Genomic DNA, 26,238 nt, shown 5'->3' on the forward strand with positions numbered 1-26,238 from the left:
TGTTAATGATTAATCAATTACTAAATTAGTTGCCGACTATTTGAATAATCATCATGATTAATCGTTCAGGTTGTGTTCTTATCTGTCTTTTCTGACATTAGTCGTGAGCCTCCCTTCATAGGCACATGTTGTAAAGATGTATTTCTCTGTCTCCTTAGTCGAAGTGCAAACCCAACAAATGAACCTGAATCTCTTTCATGATGTATTGATAATCTACTGTGACCAGTCAAACCAGTTTGTTTATCTGGTGAAACCCTGACGTATGCTGTGCAGACCCTGTTGTTGATTTGTTTTGAACGGCTTGTGTCCGTAGCCATTAGAACAAGCTAAGCTAATTGCCATTTCCGGCAGTAAATCCTGCACACTGAATTAATTACCCAAACAGAGCACCACTTTCACAGCAAATGGGATTTTCCATTAGCGCTCTTACTTAACCAGTGGGTCTCTTTTGAAGTTTTTGATCTCCCTGCAACATTTCGAGCTAATTTTCTCCATGTGTTCACTTTAGCTGCAGGTCACTTGTCAATGTCAGCTGTCAGCTTTTGACTGACAGGTAATTATATGGCGGTCACGTCTGGGCAACAGACGGAGTGTCAATATGGAGCGCAAGGACTTTAAAGAGCACCCTGTTCCTGTTCCTGCGACCAGAGGAGATTTTCTCCAAATCACATTATTGCTGTTTATTAATAATCCCAAGGACGAGCGACGATCTACACACACGACCTTGCCTTTTTGTTTTGTGGGGCCTTTCTTCTCAATGGAGCAGTGACGACTCTCTAACAAACATCCATGATGTGTGGAGAACATGAGGCTTGGTCGACATGTCCTCTGGCTCTGTGACGTATAAACACCCCTTTACTTTCTACCTTTGCTTCTGCTGTGGGAGCAAAGAGTCTCAAATAAAGATGATGGAGCGAAAGAGATACGGTTTATTCAACTCTTAAGCTGGTGGCGTTGGGTCTTTTGATACAAGAATAGCATTTGGAGGCAGAGCTTGCATGCTAGCAGAAATAATCCTAGTCAATATAAGAGAGCTGCACAGATGCCACAAAGCCTTTCATTTGTCGCTCCTTTACTTTAACGATTATGGTATTTAGCCTTGTCAGCCACGGTTGACTCACCCACTGTAGGAAATACATTTTGGATTTAGACATATGATTCAGTTACTTAGCATGATAACAAGCGATCTGATTAGCAAGTAGCATCAAATGACAATCTGGGATGTGAATTGGATCTTTTTGTACCGTCTGGAAAATTATACCAAGTCCTCAGAAGTCTTAAATCAGTAGGAAACGGACATTTCCAAACTGTGGACTCACTGGCGGACTCACTTCAATTCATTTTGAAGCAGAGAAGGTCAGGGGTCATGTTTAGGGTGGAGTAAGGGATGGATTCACGATTTGCAGACTCATCTGAAGTAATGCAGTGTTGGTGAGGTGAAGAAGTATCTCTGCCAAATGATGAGATCTGGTTATTGTGACGTTTAAAGATGAGAATATAAATCGCTTCAAAATGTTTCTCCATGTAAAGTGACCTTTATTTCAGTCCAATTCGACTGAAAAGCAACTAAAGTTATTAGAAGAAGTTGTTGTTACAAAAAGGCTTGTCAGTCTCTGCCAATCAATCTTTGGTTAAGGTCGATGGAGCATGCCATGTCTCAATTTGATGGTTTTTACCCACTCTACCCAACAAAGGTGCTCCAAATCTATCAGACTGTGAAGACATCTTTGGCCCGCTGCCCTTTTGAAGCGCACCCACCCACAAATTCTCTTGTCAAATTTAGCTCTGGACTCTGGCTAGTCCGATCCAAAACATCCCAAGCGCCCGTGAACCCATTAGTTTGTCGAACTGATGGCGATTCAGAAAAATTAAATCCCATCCCTCATCGTCGTCGTTTCTAGCAGAGACTGGAAAGTTTGTCTCTTAGCTTAGCGCCGTTTGGAACTGTTGACACTCTTAGCCATTTTCACAAAAACCTTAGTGTCGTCTTCAGAAAAGTGAGCCCAGAGCGTGATGCTCTCTACCACTGGTGTTCTTTTAGTAATCTTTAGTGTTGATGTCAGAAGATTTTAGGAGATCTTTTCTTTGGTCTTTCCAACCTCCTCCTTTGTTGGAGGCGAGTGTGGTTCTGTGGGTAGCATAGTCGTCTTCTGATTGGAAGGTTGTAGGTTCAATTCCAGCTTCGTCAATGTGACAAGTCACTTAACCCCAAGTTACCTACCAATCTGTGTATTGTGTTGGAGAGGATGAATGGAACTCTAGTGTGAAGCACTTTAAGTGCCATATAAGTTCAGTCCATTTACCAGGACTGGAACTATTAATCAGATCACATCAATTATTGAAATAATTGTCAACTAATTTAGTAATCAATAAATTTAAATCCCAACATATTAAGCCAAAAATATGCATTTAGTTTATAAGTATAAGTTCAACCTAAAGCTCAATTGGGCTAGTTTTAGCTTCACCTGGTTCATATTCATTAAAGAAATTCCATATTATTGCATTTTAGGCAATAATATAGCCTAAAATGCAATAATGTTTATTTCCTTATTTTAAAAATTAGGGAATTTATATAAAAATGTCTAAGTGGTAAAATAAAATAAAATCTGTATAATCTGTATTAATGGTCAGAATAATCAATAGAACAATTGATTATTAAACTAATTGTTAGCTGCATCCTTTACAAATAGCACAGCTGTGACTGTTGTTGCATCAAGAACAGAGGAACTCGTAGTTTTTCCGTTCATGCGACGTGACTGTTGATGTTTGTTTCCTCCAGTCATCGGTGACTGACTTTATTGAACAATGTCTGATTCTGTAGGCGTCTTCATTTTGCCCTGTGACTTTTAAAAAAAACAAAATGAAAAGTTCTCTTTTGCTTTGGGAAGCAAAAAAGAGAGGATCTGCCATGGTGGCCTGTCGCCAGGTGCAGTGCCAGACCTTCAGAGGTCAAACTGAGTCCACGTCTTGTTGAGTCAGAGCTGCTTTGGATTCAAAACGGGACCAAGTTTCCCGGTTTTGGCCGGCTTGATGGGCTGGACATGGACCTACTTTTATATTGCTGCTATGCAAAGAGAGCGGGATGGCTGGAGCCAGAACCAAACAGCTTTCAGATTCTACGCTCTTCTGATTTGGAACAAACCTCCAGAAAACCGCAAAACTGCTGAAACACATAGTTTCTTTTAGATCAAGGCTAAAAACCCACCCGTTTAGAGTTACCTTTTATCAATAGTAAGTCAAATACTGATCAACAAATTTGATGTGTGTTTGACAAAATGTAATGTTTATTGCTTGTGTCATAATATTATATTTCTAAGATTATCACTTTGAACTACCTTGCTACTGAAACGTGCCACACAAGTAAACTAGGAGAGGTAAAAAATAAATCTCAAACACACACCAAAGAGCATATAGGCACTGTTAGGTTTCCATAGAAACTGTTATATGAGGGTTTTCACATTAAACCAATATTTGGAAGTGATGTGAAAGAATAAAAAAAGCCTTTTGATGTCCTACCATCACAAACATATAGAGTTAGCCAAACTTGAGCTGAAGCAGTGTGTTTTCAGTAACTAACACTTTTGGTGGGTCTTGTGTAAAAGAAATGGATGAAATGGAAAAGAGCCTCGTTCCCATGGTTCAGTGTGGTGGAGGATCTGTGACACTCTGCAACCTCGGAAACTTTTTAGAGTTCACAGTTTTGTGATTTATTTGAAATAGCAAAGCATTTGGTGTGCTGCAGCTGGCTTACCAGTTCTATAGTAAAATAATAATAATACAAAACACATGGTTGTCATGGCGTTTCAACAGAATAATGATAGTAAGCATATGTTCAGATACACAAAGAAATGGTTTACCAGACACAAACATCCCTCCTCAGTCTCCTGTTTTCTCTCGCTGTGTCTAATTAAAGTTAAATCTGTTTTAAGAATAATCTGAGATGAATTCAAGTCTTTCTACGCAGCTTCACCAGCGTTGCCACTTAAATATTGCCGTCACCGCATCCTCTAAAACGCTTAAATTACCCTCAATCTGCTGGATGTGCGCACATAGTTCAGATCTGCTAACATTTAGGTCCCCGAAAAGCACCGAAAAAAAGACCCTTCATGCTGAGAAAAGCACCACAGTCCTTTTTTGTGCATGTTCCACATTATAGAGAGCAAAATGGTTCATTATCACTCTGCAGTCTGTTAATGAAAGAGCCAGATGAGAGCAACATTACTGTGCATGCATGGGCTATTTAACACTTGTTGTTTTTGTTTTGTTTTTTTGGGGGGTGGGGGGTTATTCCAATTTTTAATGTGTTATTTTGGAGGGGGGAGGAGGGGAGTCCATTTATAGGGAAGCTGCGGTTTCCACAGCCAGAGAGAGAGAGAACAGCACACACTCTGAAAGCAATGTGCTTCTTCATTAATTTAATTGGGTTCAGTGTGTTTGTGTTTTTATGGATTTAGTGAAAACCTGATGTCTGAGGTTATATAGAGATGTGCACGTTCAGAGGACCTGAATACAAACTGAGAGGCAGCACAGTCAAAAGTACCAAAGAAGGGGATGAGTAATTTTCTTTTTGGTGGATTTTATTTTCTGACGTTTTGGATTTCAGACATCTTAACCTCCCAGTAGACAAAATCTTACAAGTTTTAGAGGTTCAGAACTGGAAACACATCTGCACTTCGCTAGTTTGTACTGTTAGAAAATAGGTCAGAACAAACCACAAAACCTAAACAAAAAACAAAACAGGAGTAAGATTATGAATCTAATTTACAAACTCATCTTCACAACTAAGTGACCTGCGAACTAAAACATTAAATACATGGGGTAACTCCAAAGGTCGCTTTAAAGAAAATGAACAATACAAAACAAAAAAGAAATTTGATCGTAGCTGGTAATCAGTGACATTATGAAAGCAGCAAACAGAAATAAATGACCAGAAATTCACCTTGTAACAGAAAAACATTTGAATGAATCTAATGGTTTGGTAGTGTTTTCTTTAAAAAACATTTTGTGGATTCTAACTGCAACATAACGCCGCTACAAACAACCGTGAAGCAACGTTACGACAGCAATGTTTAAGCTAGAGCTTCATGACCAATTATAGAAAGATGAACGAAATTAGAAATACGTATGTTTAAGAGATTACATAAACTTGTAAAGTTTGTAGCGTTTATAATTTGGAACCTACTTAATGTTTTTCTTCCAACAAAAATCACAATCGCCAACGTAGCAATTTTGACTCTATATTTACAGACTTTTGATTTTTCTTTTTAAATCGGTCAAAATTGGAATTGACAGACATTTTAAAGAAAACAGCAATCTGTGCACCCCTAGTTTTCAGTTGTGCCGTACTAATACTATGTGCACATCATGAACCATTTGGAGTTTTCATAACAATGTTGCTATATTGTTCTATAGCCCACCGTTGCCTTAAAATACGACCTAAATGTAGAGCGATCCTCGGTTCTAACGATCTTGTTTGTTCTCTGTACCAAATTTCCTTCTAGTGTTAGAGTAAAGAAATGCTTGTTTAGGAAAAAAAAGTGCAAATATTGGTGTGACTCGTCTAATTTTCTTTACTCATTTAATTTTTTAAGGCATCACCACCGTCCTGACCATGACGACGCTCAGCATCAGCGCCCGCCACTCTCTCCCCAAGGTCTCGTACGCAACTGCCATGGACTGGTTCATTGCCGTCTGCTTCGCCTTCGTCTTCTCTGCCCTCATCGAGTTCGCTGCCGTCAACTATTTCACCAATGCACAGATTGAGAGGGCCAAGAGGAAGCCAGGCAAGTGTCCCCCCGTGCCCCAAAGCACGCCTGTCAAGGTGAAGGACACAGAGGAAGTGCAGCAGGTGAGGTGGTGTGTGTTTGTGTTTGTCTTTTTTTTCTTATTTTCCCTCTGCACCTCTCAGACTGGCTCAATAATCTGATCGCATTTTTACCTCAAGGGGCTCTCGGGCAGCATACCCCATCGCAGGGGCTCTCCGTATCTGGCATTTAGCCTAGACCCTTGAATGACATGAAGAGAGTGTGCTTGAGAATAATTAGCCTTGCCCTTGTATGTGTGTGGAGGATTTTGCAGCTGAATCAAGCAAGTTCTGATTCCAGCAGGACGTCATATTCTCTGAATCTGGCTGTGTTCACACAGCAGGTTTTTTTGTTTTAGTTTTTGCTTTTAGTGTGGTTGTTCATTCTGTGACCCCAGTGAGACTTGGGGTTGAATAGTTTATAATGGTTTGTAACCCCAAAGTGACTTGCATGCGCAGAAGAAGAACATTGTCGTTACACAGCAGAACGATGTTCACCGAAGTAACAATGGATGGAGCCGTTTATGGATCGATTTTAAAGTTTATTCAGCAATGTTTAGTTTATTTGACGGTATCAGATATTACTTTGGAGTATCATTTGGTGACGAATGTACACCACAGCTTTCAGATTTCATGTTGGCCAAGCTAAATTTTATTCCATTCCACAAGTATGTGCTAATTTATGTTGATCAAACTTGAAATCCTAATTATTGTGTTCAAGTTTATGATTAAAGGGGCATTAATATGCGTAATCGACTCTTTTGAGCTTTACATGATGCTATAATGTTATTGCTTCATCAACAACAGACCTGGAATGTTGCTTAGATTATTTCATGCATGTTTGAGAAATCCTTTAATCTCCATGGCAACCATTCATCTGTAAAAAACGCCAAGGTGGACCTAGCTCCACCTTAAAGTGAAGCTCCAGTTTCCAATCTTTGAAGATTTCGCCTCACAGAGCAGGCTTCGCTCACTCAGCTCCTTCAGACTAGCCAGCAGCAATTAGCAAACACCTGGTGGAACTGAGCGTCAGCTGAGCTCATTACAGGAGCTGCTTCTCAGTGAAACGCTGGTAAAAAAGTTGCTAAAGGGTTAATACAGGAGCCATGTTGTGATGACTTTCTGAAGGCGGAGCTTCAGAAAGAGCAGGAGCTTCTTAAAGAGACAGAGGTGTTAAGTTACAAATTTGAATTAGTTTTAAGTCATATTTGATGTAAACAGCAGTTTGACTGAAAGTAACATAGTTCCTTGGTTGTGGTCTAAAATTTCACTATGCGACTGGAAAACAAATGATACCGGCCCTTTAAGTACTTTAAGTTCAAGGGGTGGGATTACTTTTGCGAGGCAGAGTGCATGAGCAGCGTGGGAGCTGACATGTCAGGTGAATCAGAACCAATGAGCATGCCATGTAGCTACTGTAGAGATTCAACACATATTGAATATGTTGAATACACACAAAGTGTGTGTGTTCTTAAAACCCAGTTTTTATAGTTTATTCAGCTGTGGAGGCGAGAAGAAGAGCGCTCATTTCCCCGTGTGTGTGTGTACAGTGTGTGAATCTCTCTGCGGTGGTAACACTAAACCGTATATATGGATCTACTGTTAGCTGATCGGTGATGCTGACACAACCCGGCAGCGCGTACAGTACCCCTGTTTTACACTAAACACTTTAAGTTGCCCCCTCTGGTCCAAATCCCAGCGTGGCGTAATCGTGCCTGAATGCGGTACAGTGACAACGGCACTTCAGTGGATTAGCAGGTTGCCATGGCAACGGAGCCCTGGTACATCTGTATAGGTTTCAGAGAGCCTCCTGCGCCGGGGCGGCGGGGGGAATTAGTGCTGGTTTCCTCGACAGGGAGAGAGAGGAGAAGGAAGGCCCCGTTAGTCCGAGTCCCGGCACACGGGCCTGGGGGTCGTTGATGGGTTTAGGCTCTCAGGCTTTTGGCTTTTTCACGCCAACACACACACACGCAGACATCCCCGGCCATGCTTTGGACACAATAATAATATCGGATCCTTTCAATTTTTGGAGTGGATAGTTGGGGTTGGGGGGTTGGATTATTTTTTGCAAATGCCTCAGTACCGACATCACTCTCTCCCCGCTTGGGGGAAAAAAAAAAACATCAACTCTCGAAGGATAAGCTCCTTTGATGCTACACTGCATTACCACCCGGATGCAGGCACTACTTACTTTCTGTCTTAAGCCTGTGTGAAATGAGTGAAATCCTCGTTAAGTGACATCTGTGATGCACGCGCCCTTTCGTCCGCCATCTGTGTCAGAAGAGGAGAGGGGTGGGGGGGAATGTAATCTGATCAATAGCACCAGGCTGATGTTTGCTTGATGCACTTTTCACTGAAACAATCCAGGCCGGTTAAGCACAAAGCATCACATGCTGTAGAAATCATTCACTTTGTGGGTTCTTATTTTAGCTTATATAAAAATATTATCATGGTAACTGGATGAGCGGGACGTACATACTCCATACTCAGTGACAAAAGACGTTAGCGGTGCCCCAAGTGGAGCAATCGTGTTATAGCCGCCAGTCAAAACCTAGGATGTCACCAGACACGAAGAATAACAGATAAAATAGCACTTGATGGAGTTTCCGATTGAGCTGGGAGTTTGTTCCCTGTGCTCTAGACACCCGCCAAGGACCGGAGCCAAAAGGTCAGAGGTTGCACTAAGTGTGAAAGCCTGTTGAGGTGCGTTTCAGATCGTGCCAAAGTGTTTTGGGTGGAGTAAGTGTGACTTTGATTAGCCAAGTCCAAGTGAGTTAAGGTTTAGGCATCATGCAAAGGGTAAACAACGGAGAAAGAAACAACGTTATTCTGCAGGATTACAAGATTTCTCAAGTGTTAATATTTTTCTGGGTGTTTTGGACCAATGAAGAGATATCATGTATCTCATGAATTCGCCGCCACCTAAAGGAAGAACATCTTGTCCTACTGACATGACTCTCTCTCATCCTTCGCAGCAAGTTCCCGACACCAACGGCTCCCTGAGAAAGCGGATGAATTACATCTCGCACCAAGACCCGGCGGGCCAGCCGAGGGCCCAGTCCACCACCAACATCTCAGGGCTGGGAAGAGGAAGGCAGCTGAGAGCTCTGGCTGGCGGCACCAACGGCAGCTCCTCCACTCTGTCCCGCTCCAGCCCCAAGTCCGAGAGCCTGCTGAGTGTGGCCTCGTCCTCGGCGCAGCTGGTGAAGGGTACGCCTCGACCCGCGGCGTCCACCCCAGACGTGATGGCGGAGACGCCGGGCCGGCGAGACCCTGGCCCCGCTTCTCTGCAGCACCTGCTCGGGCCCAAGCTGGAGCGCATCCAGATGATGGGCAACAAGCTGGAGCCGAAGCAGACGCCGTGCTCCCAGCCGACCACCGCCGGCATGGGCGGGACCAGCAAAATTGACAAATACGCCCGGATCCTGTTCCCAGTGTCCTTTGGGGCGTTCAACATGGTCTACTGGGTGGTCTACCTGTCGAAAGACACAATGGTGGCCAAAGGGGGTTAAATCTCGCTCTGGCGCTGAGGTTCATCGTGACTTCCTCTGGCGTGGATACAACAACAGCAACAACAACACACTGCTGGTTTTTACCAGACAGTTCAATGTACTCGTCCATCTACAGTGGATCCCGGAGAACGCGTCTGCCAGGCATTTGCTGAAGGACCACAAGCTTGGAAACAAATCGTTATAATTAGAACGAACTCACTCGGCGTGAGATAGAACATGCGCACACTGGAGCGCTCCACCGGCCTCTTTCTACTTCACATTGCCTCATCTGATTGTAAAGGTCTCCAACCGCCTGGTGATCCATTAGGCCTGGAGAAAGCGTGGGGATTTGTCCTTTTCCTATTTTTGTACCCTGTACCTTTCGGGATGCTTGGATATGTCATCAATCGGAACTGAACCTTGCCCACAATGTAAAATATATATATAGGCTAAACAGATTTATATTTAATGTACAAACCTGATGCACTGTTGTGCCAGTAGATTTAAGGATTAAATCGATTGGAGAGCACAAAGAGATCCGCGTTGGTCTTAAATGCTCCCTGGAAAAAACGAGTGTCAAGCTGACAAGAAGAAATTTGATGAAAAAGTCCTCAAACCGAGGCTTAGAGGAGCGCCGGTCACGAATGGGTGAGCGGCAAAAGCTTCTTGCGCCGAACCTCCGTGTGGAGTATCTGTGTTGCACAAGATGGATTAAGCAATACGGAGAGAAAAAAAACAAAAAACAAGATGAAATGTGGGGATAAATCAGGAAGGAAGCGGAGGAGACGTGCTTACAGTAGTAGGGTTTAAGCTTCTTTACTGTCTGGCCAAGATTCATACTTTGATTATGTAAAATGTTTTTAAAAAATCCACATGAGCAAACAACAACAAAGAGAATGGAAAGACATTTACTAGTAGATCATAGTGGGGGCAAGAAAAGTAAGTTGCTGTTTCTTCTGGAGCCATGTTGCTCTGTTTTTAATGCATTTCACTGGAAATCATCTGCTGTGCGACACAGAAAGCTTCTGAGACACAGTAACGGTGTTACTGAACCCGCTCAAGGGCGTCGTCAACCCAGACACCTAGATGGGGTTTCATCTCGTTTCCGGCAGCCAGATGTTACCTTATTATCAGTGCAGCTGTTGGTCACTTAGATTGCAGCGCGTCATTTTCCTGCAGCTCGTACTCTTAGTAGTGCCCTTGCTTTCCATTCATTGAAAGGATAAGTTTCTTCAAGGTGAGGTTTTGTGAGAATTATATCATCAGTGTTAGTTCCCTTACAACACGCTGTAGATGTTATGCTGCTGAAAGTCTGAGGAAAGCTGAAGAAATCCTCAGAGGACTGGAAGGTTAAAACTAAATTCTGACTTGGAAATTTGGAAACCGGAGTGAGTTTCTTATCCAGCACGGCCGCAGACCACATAAAGTTGAATCTATCCATCTGTAATCTTTCGCCTAATCCAGGATTGAGTCAGCAGGCTAAGCAGAAAACTCAACTACAAAAATACAAAACCTTAGCGCAAAAAAGTGCAGGGATTTGTTGATTTTGCATGAATTTTCACAATAATTCTCAAGAAACTGGAGGGACTGATTAATATAATTTGGCAGGAATAAAAAAAACTGCATTGATTTGATTGAAAACATGATATTTAAGCAGACTTAATGTTTAGTCTAGAATCTAGAAGGCCACTTAAAAAGCTATGGCGGGCCAGATTCCCCCCACAGGCCTTGAGTTTGACAAATGTGGTATAAGTGAAAAGATCTGCCAGTGAAGCCAGAACCTTTTCCATGATAATTTAAGTATTAAGGAATTACTGACTTAAAACAGGCTCCAATATCTTGGTTGAAAAGTTTCTTGTTAGTTTGTTTTGTCCTATTCCAAATGTACTGGGATATTTGCACTAGAAACTAGACAATATATATATTTGGTGAGATTTAGTGTTTTTTGCAGGGCTCTGTTTACTGCAGACTGCGTCACAACTAGTGATGACGACTTCAGCAAGCCTCTATCCCTTTGACGTCTCTTGACACTTTTCTTAAACATCTCTGCGACAAACGAGGCCACGTTTATTAACCGTTTGACTTAGGTTAACACTTGAACACTCAATGACCCAGATTCCCATGCTGTCGCCGGCACATCCATTTTAAATGAGAAATACAAAAATAGATCCCTCGTTTTTCTTAGGTGAAATGGTAATGCGGAGTTTAAATGTTGCCTTCATTAAACATGGGAGGAAATAAAACAAATGATTTCCTCTTTTAGGTGTGGAAGAGATGCTGGGCTGGTGTGAGATTCTCACTCAGTATGATAGCTTTCATTAGAATCACAATGTATGCAAAAGACTTAGAGAAAATGTTTAAATGTCTTACTTTCTGATTATGTTGCATTTCAATTGGTTAACGGTCTGCACTGCAAAAACACAAAATGTTAAAAAGCATTTTTGGTCTAGTTTCGAGTGCAAACAACTTAGTACACTTGAAATAAGGCTGAACTTATTTACAAGTAGCTTTTCAGCAAGAAATAGGAGTTTGTTTTAACTCAGTAATTCATTAATATTGATGAAAACATGTTGGTTATAAGTGAAATAACCTGCCATAAAGAGTTTTGTTCCACTGACAGATTATTTCAATTATAATTAGTACTTTTTCATCAATATTAAGGAATTATTGACTTAAGCTCCTATATGTTGCTGAAAAGTGACTCGTAAGTTAGTTTGTCTTATTTCAATTGTACTAAGATACTTGATACTTGGCAACATTTTTGAATTTTTGCAGTGTACCTGCAGTATACACCTGCAATGTTGTGAGAAATCTTCTACTGTATTAAATCTGACCTATGGTGTGTGAGAGACACGCTTGCTATTTTCTTCTTTACTGACATTATTTTAGCTTTGAAACAGTAGTTTCAAAAAACGTGACCTCTATTAGTCTCAACACTTTAACTATGCCAATGAGACAAATTGTAATTGGTGGACTTCAAACCCCATGAAGGATACAGATGGAAAATGTGTGTGTTTTAAAACCTTCGCATACCCTGGTGGATCTGTGCCATCTGTGGCTATTAATAGCTAAAACTCGACCTTGGTTACTTTATTCCTAAATCTGCTTTTGTGGAAATAAGATAGTGAATGTAATGTCTCAACAACTGATCTTCATCAAATCTCCACGCTTTAACCTAGGGGCTGGACAATAAGTCCATCCATCCATCCATCCATCCATTTTCTTGACACCCTTGTCCCTTAGTGGGGTCGGGAGGGTTGCTGGTGCCCATCTCCAGCTAACATTCTGGGCGAGAGGCGGGGTCACCCTGGACAGGTCGCCAGTCCGTCGCAGGGACAATAAGTCAATAACCACATATACCGCAACAGACACGTGAATATCAATACTGCACCATCAATACCCACAGAGACATTACCAACACTGACCATAGGTGGCGCAAGACAGGAGAGAGAATGGAGAAGAAGAAGGAAAAGACCGTGAGGAAGACTGTTTGTGGACTATACAACTATTGCTTTGGTCAAATAAAGACCGTTTAGCACTTAATACCTTTTTCCTTTGACTGTACCATAGAATATTCAGAAATGTCACTGAACTTCTATCCGGAACCGCACAGCATTCTGGGGGATGTAGGCAAAGGAGGAAAGATTTAAGCCGCTCAAACTCTTACGGCTAACTAAGCACGGTCGGTGGCCTGCTTCAACTCACTCACTCACTCACTCACTCTTTAGTTAACCAACAACAACTTGTTGAGTAACATGCAGCAGCAGTTAAATTTTTCGTCACTGTGCCTCATAGCTCCTTAAAAATAAACGTGAAGTGAAAACTGGATAAAACAGTTAAGGCCACAGTTTGGCAGTATTTCAGATATTTAAAACAAAAAACAATTATCGATATTGACTGATATGAAATGCTTGTATCGTGACACGTTTTTCAACCATAACGTCCAGCCCTACTTTAATCCTAACGCCAGGAAAATAGATCTACCTCAGTGTTCACACTAATGTCCGAGTCAGACAGGAAACTCTGAAGTTAAATCCAGTGAAAAGACACACTGTGGCACTTCATGGAAACCTTGTGGAATCTCAAAAGCTCGAGTCCTTCAGCGGTAATTTGATTCTTGTGTGACCAAAGGACACACACCATTATCCTGATAGCAATAGGCAACATGATGACTCTAAATTGTCCTCCCAGGTCATCTATTGCTGTAATAGGCTGGTGGAGGTGAAGTAGAGAAGTCATTGAGCTGTCTAAGAAAATGGACTGTAGTGGGTTGGTGCAAATGCACAAGAAGATGCAGTTGAGAAACCACAACAAGAGAAGATGATGGGAGTTATTGTTAGGTGTGCTCTGCTTTTGCATGAGAAAGTTATCATGTATGGCATAAAACCTTCCATTCTGGGCCAGTGACTAACCAAAATGACATGGTACCAGTTGTCTCACTGAGCAGTTGGCGGTTCTGCCTCTAATAATCGTATCGTCCATGTGTGGTTCTTGCTCCTGGTCGATTGGTTGGTCCAACAGGAGTGCTGATGTTGATGAGAAACACACAGGGCTGATGGACAGATCAAGAACCTCCACACACCACTCCACTCTCCTGCAGTTAACCATGTGTGAAATTGATTTTGGCATCATTAGCTCTCTATTGATCTCAGTTTTTTTTCTGTATTTGTCTCTAATAGGGTAAAACAAAGCATATCCCATTCAGAAAACACAAGGCATCCGGGGGACTAATGAAGGCCCTGTCAGCAACAGATTGATGTTTGCTGCCCTAACTGTAACCCTATATTCCGTGATTTCTCTGAACATGAGCGTGATTGATTGAAGCTGCCAACGCAAGGTTGTGTTTTTTTTTGTTGTTTTTTTTTGCTGGTGCTTTGTTTTTCTTTTTCTTTCTAGATAAACAGATTAAAGATGCTCACTTTGACATTTTGATCGGAGGATCGGCATACAAAGTCGCCACGAGAAGAGCTTTCAATTTATCACTATCAAGGAAATCTGAAGCAGCGACTGTCGAACAGTTTGCCTTTGAGCGGGTTCGTGATGGAAGTTTTACACGGCACTCAGGATTCAAAACATGGTTTCATACGCCCTCTAGTGGTTCAGTTCATCACTAGATTTGCTTGCCATTTACCCATATTAAGGCATTTTATTTAATTTGAGGTTTGATTTAAAGGACATACAGTGCTGTGTAAAAGTATTTGCACGCTTTCAAATGTCTATTTTTTTAAAGGTAATTTTGTTTTTTGCTTTTTTTTGCCACGTGTAAATGTTTCACATCATTAAACAAATGTCATTATTGGAAAAAAGATAACCTCAGTGAGTACAAAATTTAGTTTTTTAATGACAACTACATTCAAATGAGGGAGTTATCCAAACCAATCTGGCATTGTGTGGTAAAACAATTGCTCTCATCTTGGAATCATGATAGTTTGACTCAACCACATTGACATGTCATATCTTCCAGTCATGTTCCATTTTGCAGATGATGTGGTCCTGTTGGCTTCATCAGGTTGTGATCTACAGCTTTCACTGGAGCTAAGTATGAAGCGGCTGGGAAGAGCTGGAAAAGTGAAGAGTGCCTTCTCCGGGTCGGGTCAGCACCAAGTGGAGGAATTTAAGTATTCCGGGGTCTTATTATGGAGCGAGAGATCGACGGGCGGATTGATGCGCTGTCTGCAGTCTCTCGACTGGCCTGGGAACACCCGATTGGTTTTAGGAACATCTGGGTCTTGCTACTTGGACTACTGACCGTGTGATTAAGCTGAAGATGATGAATGTATGTTAGATGTTGTAGATCCTGTTACATTAGGCATAAAACTTAACAAATTTTAGGAAGAGAAGGTCATTCTGACAGTCAAACATGGTGGTAGTGAGATGGTCTGGAGGTGATTTGCTGCTTTAGGAACCTGGACAAGTTGCTGCATTTCGTGGAGCAATACATTTCTCTTATCTACCTGACCATCTTAAAGGAAGTACCCAAAGCACCACAACAAGACTATGTCTGAATGACTTAAAAGAAACAGAACAAAGGTTTTGAAGTGGCCTAGATACAGTATGGACTTCCGGTGAGATTCTGAATCAAGACCCTAAACAACCCTTATGGCTTTTCTACCGTTTTAAATGAAATGATGATTTATCATGTTGAATTTACTCAAGTTATCTTTGTCTGATGATGACATTTGTTTGAGCTGAACATCTCAACATGCCAACAAAAAAAGAACATATTCACAGCACTGTATAACTGCGACTACATTGCCTCGTAGAAACTGCATCGTTGAATATTCTGAGACATCTAAGAAAGAAAAGTCAATCCTTGACTCTGTGTCTCTACAATGACACCGAGAAATGGGTCCCTTTGTAATATGAAGTAGATTTAAGATTAGCTACTTTTAATTTTGCTTCAACATAAGGAGAAGTACTTGGAAGGAAATACATCCACAATTTGAAAAGCGAAACTGATCCCGGCATAACATTATGATCAGAATGGGCACCCTGATTGTTCGGTGGCTATCAAAACTGGCATCAACTTCTTCACCAATCTGAGCTACAGATTCTCACATCAGCCCATTTTCTCTGTACTTTTAACAAATCCACTTGGAGGACATTCATATTTTCAAAGGCCTGTGCCTCACCCCTCCTCCCACTGACCATTCACAGGATGAAATGGGCTAAACCATTGGAGGGATTGAAGGCCGGGATGCAATTTGTGATATCATATTTTTGCATTGTGGGAATTAAACGTCCATGTGCGTTGGCTCTCTTTAAAGCTGCTAGTATTGGCCGTTTTAGTCTAAAAGCAAGCTTTGAACCTTAAAAGGTGTGGAGCATTGCCTGTGACTCAAAGAGCAGGTATCTCACTCAATTTATTTTCATTTTGTTTCAAGATGAGCAGCGTTATTTTTTTAGTATTTTTAAAAGTAATTCCTGACTGTGGAAACCTGAAGCGGAGTGCAGTGTCTGAAACGAGCCACTAGAGGGTGCTGCAGCTGTCTTTTTCGGACTTCAGGCGTTCGGATTGTTTAGCTTTATAGGGTTCTGATTTTTTTACACTACACCTAGACAAAGTAGTTTTCCTGTCTTTAAAGAAAGTCATTCTGAAATATTTTGCTTATTTATTTTATTTTTTTCAAATCCAGTCACAATCCTTACAGATTTCAGCCTGCTGAAAGGAATATCCAGCTCATTATGTTGGTTTACTTTTCACCCTGTGAAAATTATTGAAGATTTTACTAAAGGAAATACAACAAAGATCTTGCAGTATTTAAGACGGAAACTGGTGAACATTGTGCTCACGTTATAATGTTACTCATAGATTTGGGAGAGAGAAAAAAAAACAGTTCAATCATTGGTTGGGTTGAACAGTTTGAGGCAAATGACTATAGCTCTTGTCTGCTGTAATCAAGATATTGTGTTTCTCAAAAAAAAATTTCACTATGGTTCTGTGTTTGGTAGTTTCAATTTGAAGTAAAAATCCTTATTTGCTGGACCATCTCATCCTTTTGGTTTCATCTGTACATGTAGAGTTTTCTCTCTCTCTTGTTAGTTCCAGGCCTTTTTCCTTTTGCTTTGTAGATCCTTTGACTCAGTTCCCTCTGTGTTAATTAGTCTCCCTCCCTCAGTTTCCCTGCTTTCATCCTGCCGCAGCTGTTCCAAATCTCCTTTGATTAGTTCATCTGATTCTGTTGTCGTTTTCCAAGCCTGTCTCCGTACTCAAGCTCCTGGTGTTTCATTGTTATTTGCTTGATTCTTCCGTTGGAAAGGTTGTAGGTGGAAAAATGAGCAGAAACACAACTTAAGAGAAAATCAGTAGGTTTCTCACTAACCCAGAATCCAATATGGCTGCCTTGTACATAAAATGTAAAACTTTCACAGGACAATCCTCATTTAGTGACCGTATTGAAGTTTTGCATTGTACAAATTGGAGAGAAATACATTATTAGCTTATGTTGCTAACAGCGTTTAGCTTAATCAGTTAGAAAATCCAAATTTTTTTTTTTTTTTCAAACTTGGGGCTGTAACATGGTGAAGTTTGGTTTTGAAGTTATCCCAGATTCCAAGTTTTGACATGAGGCATCAATAGCTGCACTTCCATTCCAAATGTACGTAAAAACTTTGCTGATATTCTACTGATGTTGGAAATACACAATTTGGTAATTGCAGTGCCTCCATTGAAAGACAAACGGCAACATCCTTCCCCCACTTCCTGTCGTCTTCATTGTTTCCACCAGTAGTAACATCGGGTTTTTGATCACATGACTCGTGTGATGCGAAAAAAAGTGTTTCCATCTCACTTTTTGGAACACACTAATCTTCATACAGCCGGAAAACCACCTCATCCTAGTGCAAAAGCGTAAAAAAAATTTTTTTTTTCAACATTGCCGTGTTTCCATTAAGAACATTTTGTTTCGTAATTCTAATTTGCGCAATTATATAGTACAGAATAGGATGAAAACGCAGCTAGTGAAATGCCGGGAAAGTGTTTTTATTTACCAAACAACTTAGATATCACCAGTGACAATTGCACCACAGTTGGAAAAAATAAACTGTTTATAAGACATCAGTTTCTTACACTTTTTATTTATTTATTTATTTATTTATTTATTTATTTATTTTACGTGAACACCCTTCTGTGATTTTCTTGAATCCTCCAAGAGAAGATGATTCCAGTTGAAATCCTCTTCTTTTCTACTGGTAAATGTTTGCACTGATGCGTGATTTCTAAAGATTTCTGGAGATCACAATGAAACCTCTCACTTCTAATAACGATGATTGTAGGAGCACCCAGCAGATTTTATCTTCATCCCATTAGAGAAACCAAAAATACGGAGCAATAAAGTAAAGGGGAAAAAAAGCATTAACACACATGTACACAGCTGGGTTTCGTAATAAAAACCAGTGCAGCACCAAAGGACTCATCTCCCATCAACTCATTTATTAAAGCTCCATCTAATATTTCCTGCATTCATCTTTACAAACTGAGACCGCAGAGATGCACGTGTTTTTAAAATTGTATGTAAAATGTTGCTTTGCTTGTTTTTTTTTTTTTTTTAGCAAAGTGAGATGGATTTGTATATTGTGTAATTAGTCCTGATGCCATGCTCAAATTACGTGACAACACTCTGCTGTACTGTACATAAGTATTTTCCGACGACAGGCACTACGAGGGACAAAGTATTTTTTTGAACTGTCTGATTTATTAGTCATAATGTCCAGTTTGGAGGAAACGTCATTAAACATGTTAGATAAACTCAATGTTGTTTTGTTTTCATGGCCAAGAGGAAAAGTGTTCAACAAAGTTATTTCCCTTGAGTAAAAAAAAAATCAAAATCAAAAATATATATATACATATGTTCATATGTACAAAGATGAAAACGATAACGAATCAGAATTTAGAAGCAATAAAACATCAAACCAGACCTGCACATTAAACAATCAACTCTAGAAGTAGAAGATGTTTTTTCTTTTTTCCCCACTCAACATTAAAAGAACAACCTGTAGTCACGATATTAATGTTCTATTATTCTCTGATGATCTGTGCTTGAATATGGGTTTTTGATTCTGGCTCAGACAGGAATGTAACAATGCTGTATTGTGAGAGTTTTAAGGTTAACAGTCAAAAGCAACTCTATGGGTGGCTTTGAACATATTCCACTTTAATGAGATTTAAATTTGTCAGTGAGAATTTCACCCTCTCCGTCTTTCTCAGCCAGATTCGTCCCCAGCGTTGGATTGTGATCGGGCGGCCTGCTCCGGACCTCTCCAGTTCAGACCAACAGGATGGTAAGTTCAGTTTGTTTCAAAGGGTTAAAGTATGTCGAATGACTCAAAGTAGCTCTGTGAAGGAAAGAGCATAAAATCTGGTTGGTTTAAGTAATTTTTAAGTCTGGACGCCAAAGTCCCACAACCTGGACCCCATTTCAGATAATGCGAGCCGATCAGAAGAGGTCAGTATTGTCAAAATTAACGCCCGATTGGTTTAAGTTTGGCACAAATTTGCAACAAGTTCACTTTCTGATTCCCAAATACCCAAATATAAAACACTCGCATAAGTTTATTGCAACAGTATCTTGTCAACACAGTAGAACCGCTATATCCGACAGCGGCGAAGTCTGGTTATCTGCACCAAAAGAACAATTATCTGAGAAATTCCCAAAGTCTATAACACAGACATTGCACCCACCAATGTTACGCAACTTTCCCAGTTTGATTATTTCCAGTGGAAAGTGACGTTTCCGTACAATTTCAATCACAAAATACAAAGAAAGCTCACAGAGTCAAACAAAATCTGTCCCTGGTCGCATCCTTTGTTGCGGCGTGAGATGTTTTCATGTGACAGCTGAGACCAGGTGTGAGGGCCCACGCGTTAGCTCTCTGCTGTTTGTACACGAGCGCAGCGGTTAAATTTAGCTGCGGATAAAAAGAGAGTTATTGTGGGAACTCTGGAGCTGAAGATGGCAGATGCAGACGGGCTGGCAGAACACACGGAGGATGGAGGATCCGCTCTGGGCTTAGTTTCCATGGCAAACCGAGGAAATTAGCAACAGCAGTGGAAGCTGCTGCGTGAGCAACGCGGTGTGCGCTACAGAGAGTGGCATTAAATAAAGATCAGTAAAAAAGAAAAAGGGTGATGCGCTTTTGGGATGTTTTTGTAAAGGTGAGGTCACCTGGCAACCAGCAACCCAAACTCTGCATTGACTTTCACTTGACTCTGTTTGCACTGCCGCTGCCAACTCAGCCTGACTGATCCTGTCTGATCACAAGCTTACAGACAGCTTTTCAGTTCTACACATTCTGCTGACTCTTCTGTTGACATTTTTGGGCCTGACTGAGCTGGTCAACGTTGTGGTCGGTGCTGCTTAAGTCTGTGATTTATACCCCAGATGACTTTATGTTTTTTGTAGGGAGACAGACATGACAAGAAATATACATTAAATTTACCATAAATACAATAGAGACAACTGCAAAGATTCAGTAGTTGTGCCCTCAGTATTAAGACTCATCAGAGGAAACTCAGTAGTGAAGAAAGTAAGGGTCTGTGTAAAAACTACAGGACTGATTTGAATGCACGGACTGGGAATTGTGGCAACTGACTTTAATCTCTGAATTCTGACTTTTCTCAGAATTTATTTATTTTTTCTCAGAATTCTGATTTTTTTTCTTCTAAGAATTTTGACTTTTTCCTCAGAATTTGGATCCTTTCTGTCAGACTTCAATTTTTTTTTTCTAAAAATTTAGACTTTTTTCCCAGACTTTTGATGTTAATCTCAACATTCTGACTTTTTTCTCAAAATTCTGATTTTTTTTCTTAAGAATGCCGATTTTAATCTCAAAATTCTATTTTTTTTCCTCAGAATTCCGATTCCCCCACCCCCTTCTTAGAATTCTGACCTCATTTGAATTCTAATTTTAGTGACAAATTTCAGACTTTTAATCTCAGATTTCTGACTTTGGTCTTCTGAGTTTCCAGTGACCCTAATCCTCTTCCGTAGAACCTGAATGTAAATGAAAGCCACACTTTTCAGATGTTAATTTGCAAAAAAAATCTTTAAAACTACTGAGTCCTCTCCTTTTACATCAGAATAAATGACTGCTTTGTGTTGAGCTGCCATATAAAAACTCCATTGTGACAAATTTCGCAAAGGCACAATGGACTGCCAAACAGCACATTCCTATTTGTTTTTCTCCATTCATTCTCAGAATTTAAAAGGTATTTATTTTAAATTCTGCCTAACCCTGTGTGGATCTGTCACAGGAGATCATATCAATTCAAGCGCCGGATTTTGTGCAAATTGCTGTGCATGGATTTAGAAGGTGACCTATCGCTTTAAGAGTGTCAGAGCCCCTCGGTGGGCTCCTCATATTTCCTCTCTCGCAACATCTTTCTTCTGTCGGGGCATGGTTTGTTGCCGAGGTAACAGGCTCAGTCTTTCTCAGCAACGTCTAGTGAATCAAGCCATGCTGACATACAGGCTGACACCCCCCCTTGTTTGACGTGGTGCATGACAGACAAGAGAGGGACACGGGTTCTTCCTGAAATATCTCCATGACAGATCAGCCACCTGGTGCTATGAAATGCTGCTTTATCAGAACCACATAAACAGTGATGCACTGGATGTCACTGCTTTGCTGCTTTGCAGGAGCATCAAGCTGCTGTGAGTCTGGGATCAGAGTGAGTCGGCGTTGGCTGCAGAGATCTCCTTTTGAGCTGAATCAACCACTTGTTTCATCTCTCCAAGTCTTCGTGATGCGCTGCCATGTTTGTCCAACAGAGGACGCTGTGTGTCAGTATCTACAGTGAGTCATGTCTCACCATGGGCTTTTAGCATGCTAACCTCTGCTTCAAAGGAGCAGTATTATGTGTTTTCCAGCCACAGAGTGACACTGTGTAGCACAATTATATAACTATGTTGCCTTCAGTTATAAAAATGCTACGTATATGAGATATGATTAAAAAGACGTTTGACTTTTTAATTTAACTCCTTGAAATTGGGCCCCTGTCTCTTTAAGAAGCTTCTGCTCTTTCTAAAACTCAGCCTTCAGGAAGTCGTCACAACATGGCTCCTCTAATAACCCTTTAAGAAAGTTTTTACCAGTGTTTTACTGAGAAGTATCTCTTATTATGAGCTCAGCTGACGCTCAGTTCCACCAGATATTTGCTAATTGCTGCTGGTTAGTCTTAAGGAGCAGGGGAGGGCTGCTCTGTGAAGCTGGGAAACTGCAGCTCTGAGGAGGAGCTTCATACTCAAAGACAAAGCTAGGTTCCCCCATACGTTTTGAACAGCTGAATGGTTGCCATGGAGATTAAAAGATTTCTCTAACATGCATGAAAGAATCAAAGCAACACTCCAAGTATGTTTTTGATGAGGGAATAACATTAAAACAAGATGTAAAGATCAAAAAGTTAGTTTTAAGTAATACTGCTCGTTTACACCTCTTCTAATCGTAAACCAGCGCTTTCGGGTAAATAATTTTTTTTTACATCATGACAAAAACCGATTTAATCAACAATCCAGCCGATAGAGGCAGCGCACCTTCTGTCAGCTCTGTGTATGTTGCTGTTTTTGATGACGACAACATTGTTGAGCTGCTCTTTTCCCCGACTCCACAGCTCAGCAGTCAAATTTTTCCCTGGCTCAGCCTAAATTTTATAGCTCTCTGCCAGGAATCCTTCCTGTTTATTGGTTCCCAGTCCATTAATTCATTACCTCTCCCTTCCCCCTCACCTGAGGGGGGGAAGGGAGAGGTAATGAACTTCGTCAATGCCAGCAATCAAACTGATTAGTAGCCCTCACTTATTCTTTCATGAATCAAAACAAGGATGAAATTATTTACATATCGTACTCTTACTCATATAAAGAGTGCAACTAAATCCAAGTTACAAAAAAACAATTATGTAAAAATCACAAATTTAGATATGCATCTTATTTGCCTGTTGCTCTCCATTGATCCGATCAGCAAACATCACCAGTTAAAGAGATGCGCTCACGGTCGTCGACGCACTGAGCATGACGCAACGCCTCGCAACGAGCATCGCCGTTGTAACCCAAAGGGCGAAGAGGCCGCAGTAAAAAGGAAAAGGAAATACGCATGTAGATGCAGTTTAATAAGATTCCTGCTTAGCTTTTGACAAACTGCCTAAGTGCCTCTGTTGCTGAGATGACCTGCATCACTCACCGCCTGATGCACAGGTATGGATTTATGCTGGGGAGATTAAGGGAGCAACCTTCTAGCTGACGGATGGCAAAAGGGAGGCAGTAACTCTTGAGTGGCGGTCTGTTCTCATCTGATGCCTCACACCGACAAGTTCCTGCAGGTCAAATCTCGGCTGGAGTCTTTCAATCTGTTTGGAGGTTGCGTGTTTGGCCCATGGTACTCTGGCTTCCTCCAAAAGTCCAAAAACATGCATAATAGGTTCATTGAGTTATCCTTACCGGGTTGGCAGTAATTGCCTGATACAAAAGTAAAGCGGTAATAAGAGCATAAATGTAGACAACACGCCAAATTTGGCAACGATGCATGTTTTTTTTCAATATAAAGATTATGCGCCGTTTCGAAACGTATCAAAACGGCGATATGTATTGATACAGCTGTTTCGATACTGATAAATGGCAGCATCGTCACTCAGCTGTTTCGATACGGCCGGCTTTTTCTGACATATTGAAACACATCTTTCACTTCGCACGAGTCACGTGATCAACAGCTCACGAAAACGACAAAGAAGACGACAGGAAGTAGTAGGAGGATAATGGTGTACACCACTTTTAAGATTTGTTTTTGCATATAAATGATGGAAATGACACTAATTTCCTTCCTCTGCATACCTATGTGCTACTTTTTGGTTGATCAAAACAAATTAAAAATTTGAAGTTTTCAGTTCTAACATATCAAGTTATAATATTTTATGTCAAACTGATCAGTATGTCAAAGAAACAGCTGGTATAATATGACATGGTTTAATTTGAAAATTATATTTGCACCTTTGTTTATCAGTGGCTCCATTTCCAGTGACAATATAATTGTGCAAATTGGAATTAGGAAGATACATTTGCTTAATGGAAACATGCCAATAAAAAAAAAAAAAAAAAAACATGTAAAATGTTTTTGTGCTAGGATGAGGTGGTATTTCAGCCATATTAAAGCATTTTTCTCATCACACAAGTCTTGTGATCAACACCCTGATGTTACTGCTGGCGGAAACAACGAAGAAGACGACAGGAAGTAGTAGGAGGATGATGGTTTGTTTTTGAATTTTGGGCAATGTGCAGTTGGCTCCAGCAGACTTATCATAGCACCGCACAGTTCATCAAAGATTGTGCCATTCTAACACGTTGAATCCATAACTCTTCTGTAAAATGGCCAACTACATTTTCTTCTTCAACTAATCTGGAATTCATATAACAAAAGATATCAATATATCATTATCTATTATTATAACGACTGCTAATACTCTTTTGAGAGAACCTCACTTCAAAAATTGTGTGATAGTTTCTTACACTTGTCCAGCTGATTATAGTAAAAGAAATTACATGTCATGGCATAGTTTGTTTTGTAAAAACTAGACCCTAAATTATTCATTTAAACTTTCCTTATGTAGGCGTTGCAAATTGAAGGGATTTGTCAAAAGAATGCATGAAGGCACGTACATGTTGCTGAATAAAGAACTTCTAAATCCTGAAGGAGATGACATAAATCAACAAAAACAACCAAAATTAGTAAAAGACTATTTTCTAAAGATAATTGGACCTTTTGTGTTCTGTTTTATTGTTTGTTCTGGTTTGTTTTTGTGTTTTATAGCAGAGGTGAGCCAGAGGAATACACGGAGGAGCTGTAAACACTGCAACTATAATAGGTGTATAAAAAAAAAAAAAGAGTTGTTTCCATCACAATTTACAGGCCTAGCAACATGGTGACAAGAGGGCTAGCCATCCACTCTGTCTCCCACACACACACACACACAAACACACGCGCGCGCGTTTACCCGAACACACACACGTTTGCGTGGCTATCTTTGTGGGGACTTTCCATTAACTTCCATTCATTTCTACAGCCTAAACCTTACCCTTATCCTAACCCTAACCATTACATACCTGACCCTAACCCTACACAAAACTCAATTCACACCTTGGTCCTAAATCTGACCCTTGACCCAAAAACAGCATTTCCCCTTGTGGGGAATAAAAACTGCAAGTTTTGTAGTTTTGGCTGTCAAGAATCTGAAAAGTTTGTCCAATTTTTTTTTATTTGCAAAACAGTTCAGACTCAGACAAGTTGAACTGAGAGCACAGTTCTCTCTGGCTTCTGTTCTCTTGCTCAAAAAGACCATGCCCACAGCATGATGCTGCTACCACCATGTGGGGATAGTATGATAAAATTATAATAAATTATACATTCATTTTCTCGGGGTGCCACCGTGAGCTAGATACACGTGCAGGCCACACTTTTTAGATTTTTTTTTCCATTGAAAACCCACGCAACACAACACACTGAAGACAGTCTAATCGTGTGCCGTTCTCCTCGAGTGCTCAGCCATCATGCCTCTGTGTTGGGCATCACATGTGCGTGCGTTCAGACACGCAACATTCCTCTGTATTGGCTTCATCGGACTGCCTTTAGGACCCAGGTTGTCTCCTTTGTAGTTGTTCGGATGCGATGAGGGGAGACCGAGATGCGCTTCTTCTCCTATCACGATTCGCATCGCGGCTGAGCGAGCCGAGCCGAACCGAACCGAGCTGAACGGGGCAGCTTAAAGCCAGGACCCGCTCCAGCACCTGCTCGTCCTCCCTTCTTTTCCTCTTAATTGCTCTCCATTAAAAGGCTGTGTTTTTTATTTTTTTTATTTAATATTGTTTATTAATCGAAAGCCTATATTTTTCCGGTTAATTTCCGTAGAGTATGAGACGCAGAGCATCATCTGAGGAGCATTCCTCTTGTTGCCTTGGACCATGAATTATCAATGCTGCCAGCTGCGTTCCTGTGACAAGTCTCCCGCGAACGGAGGACAACAGCGGTGAATTCTTGTTAACTTTTCTGCGCATCTTTTGACGTTTCCAGCGGCAGCAGGTACTTCTTCCACTTGAGGTGAGTCTGCGCTCCCCCCCCCCCCTTCCCCCCACCTTCTCTTCCTCTTTATGCTTGTTTTCCCCATTTAGACGCGTTAAATTGAATTATTTACATTTTTCACCGATGGAAACGCATAGGACCGTGGGAGAGACGCTCCAAACATCACCCATGCCTCTCGTTTTTCTCTCCTTTCATTCCCGTATATGTGTAATGGGTTTTTATCGACCTAATTAGGGACACGGTGTGATGAGTGACGCGATGTGATGTTGGATTTATGCTAATTGGCTGAGTGAGCGCGTGGGACGTGCCACTGAATACTAATTACAGTCAGATGCCGTCTCTTGCCTCTCTTTTTTTTCCTCCCCCACCGTTTCTGTGTATTTA

At 40.9% G+C, this 26,238-nt stretch overlaps 2 protein-coding genes across 3 annotated transcripts in view; both read left to right on the top strand.

The window, feature by feature from the left end:
• gabra4 (gamma-aminobutyric acid type A receptor subunit alpha4) overlaps positions 1 to 12,145 on the top strand; it is a 28,869-nt gene extending 16,724 nt beyond the window's left edge. The window contains exons 8-9 of the mRNA XM_081611365.1: positions 5,592 to 5,848; positions 8,779 to 12,145. Coding sequence (XP_081467491.1) covers positions 5,592 to 5,848; positions 8,779 to 9,315 — 794 coding nt within the window. The 3' untranslated portion in view covers positions 9,316 to 12,145. The remainder of the gene's footprint in view (positions 1 to 5,591; positions 5,849 to 8,778) is intronic.
• Positions 12,146 to 25,280: 13,135 nt separating this feature from the next.
• The window catches only part of gabra2b (gamma-aminobutyric acid type A receptor subunit alpha2b), a 31,431-nt gene continuing 30,473 nt past the window's right edge, over positions 25,281 to 26,238 (top strand). The window contains exon 1 of one of the 2 annotated variants that reach the window (XM_008419817.3): positions 25,281 to 25,872. The gene's annotated coding sequence lies outside the window, so the exon portion shown is untranslated. The remainder of the gene's footprint in view (positions 25,873 to 26,238) is intronic. The other variant, XM_008419818.3, reaches the window with a different exon arrangement.

Source organism: Poecilia reticulata, chromosome 10 (assembly GCF_904066995.2).
Source record: "Poecilia reticulata chromosome 10, P_reticulata-male-v2, whole genome shotgun sequence".
NCBI classification, from domain to species: Eukaryota; Metazoa; Chordata; class Actinopteri; order Cyprinodontiformes; family Poeciliidae; genus Poecilia; species Poecilia reticulata.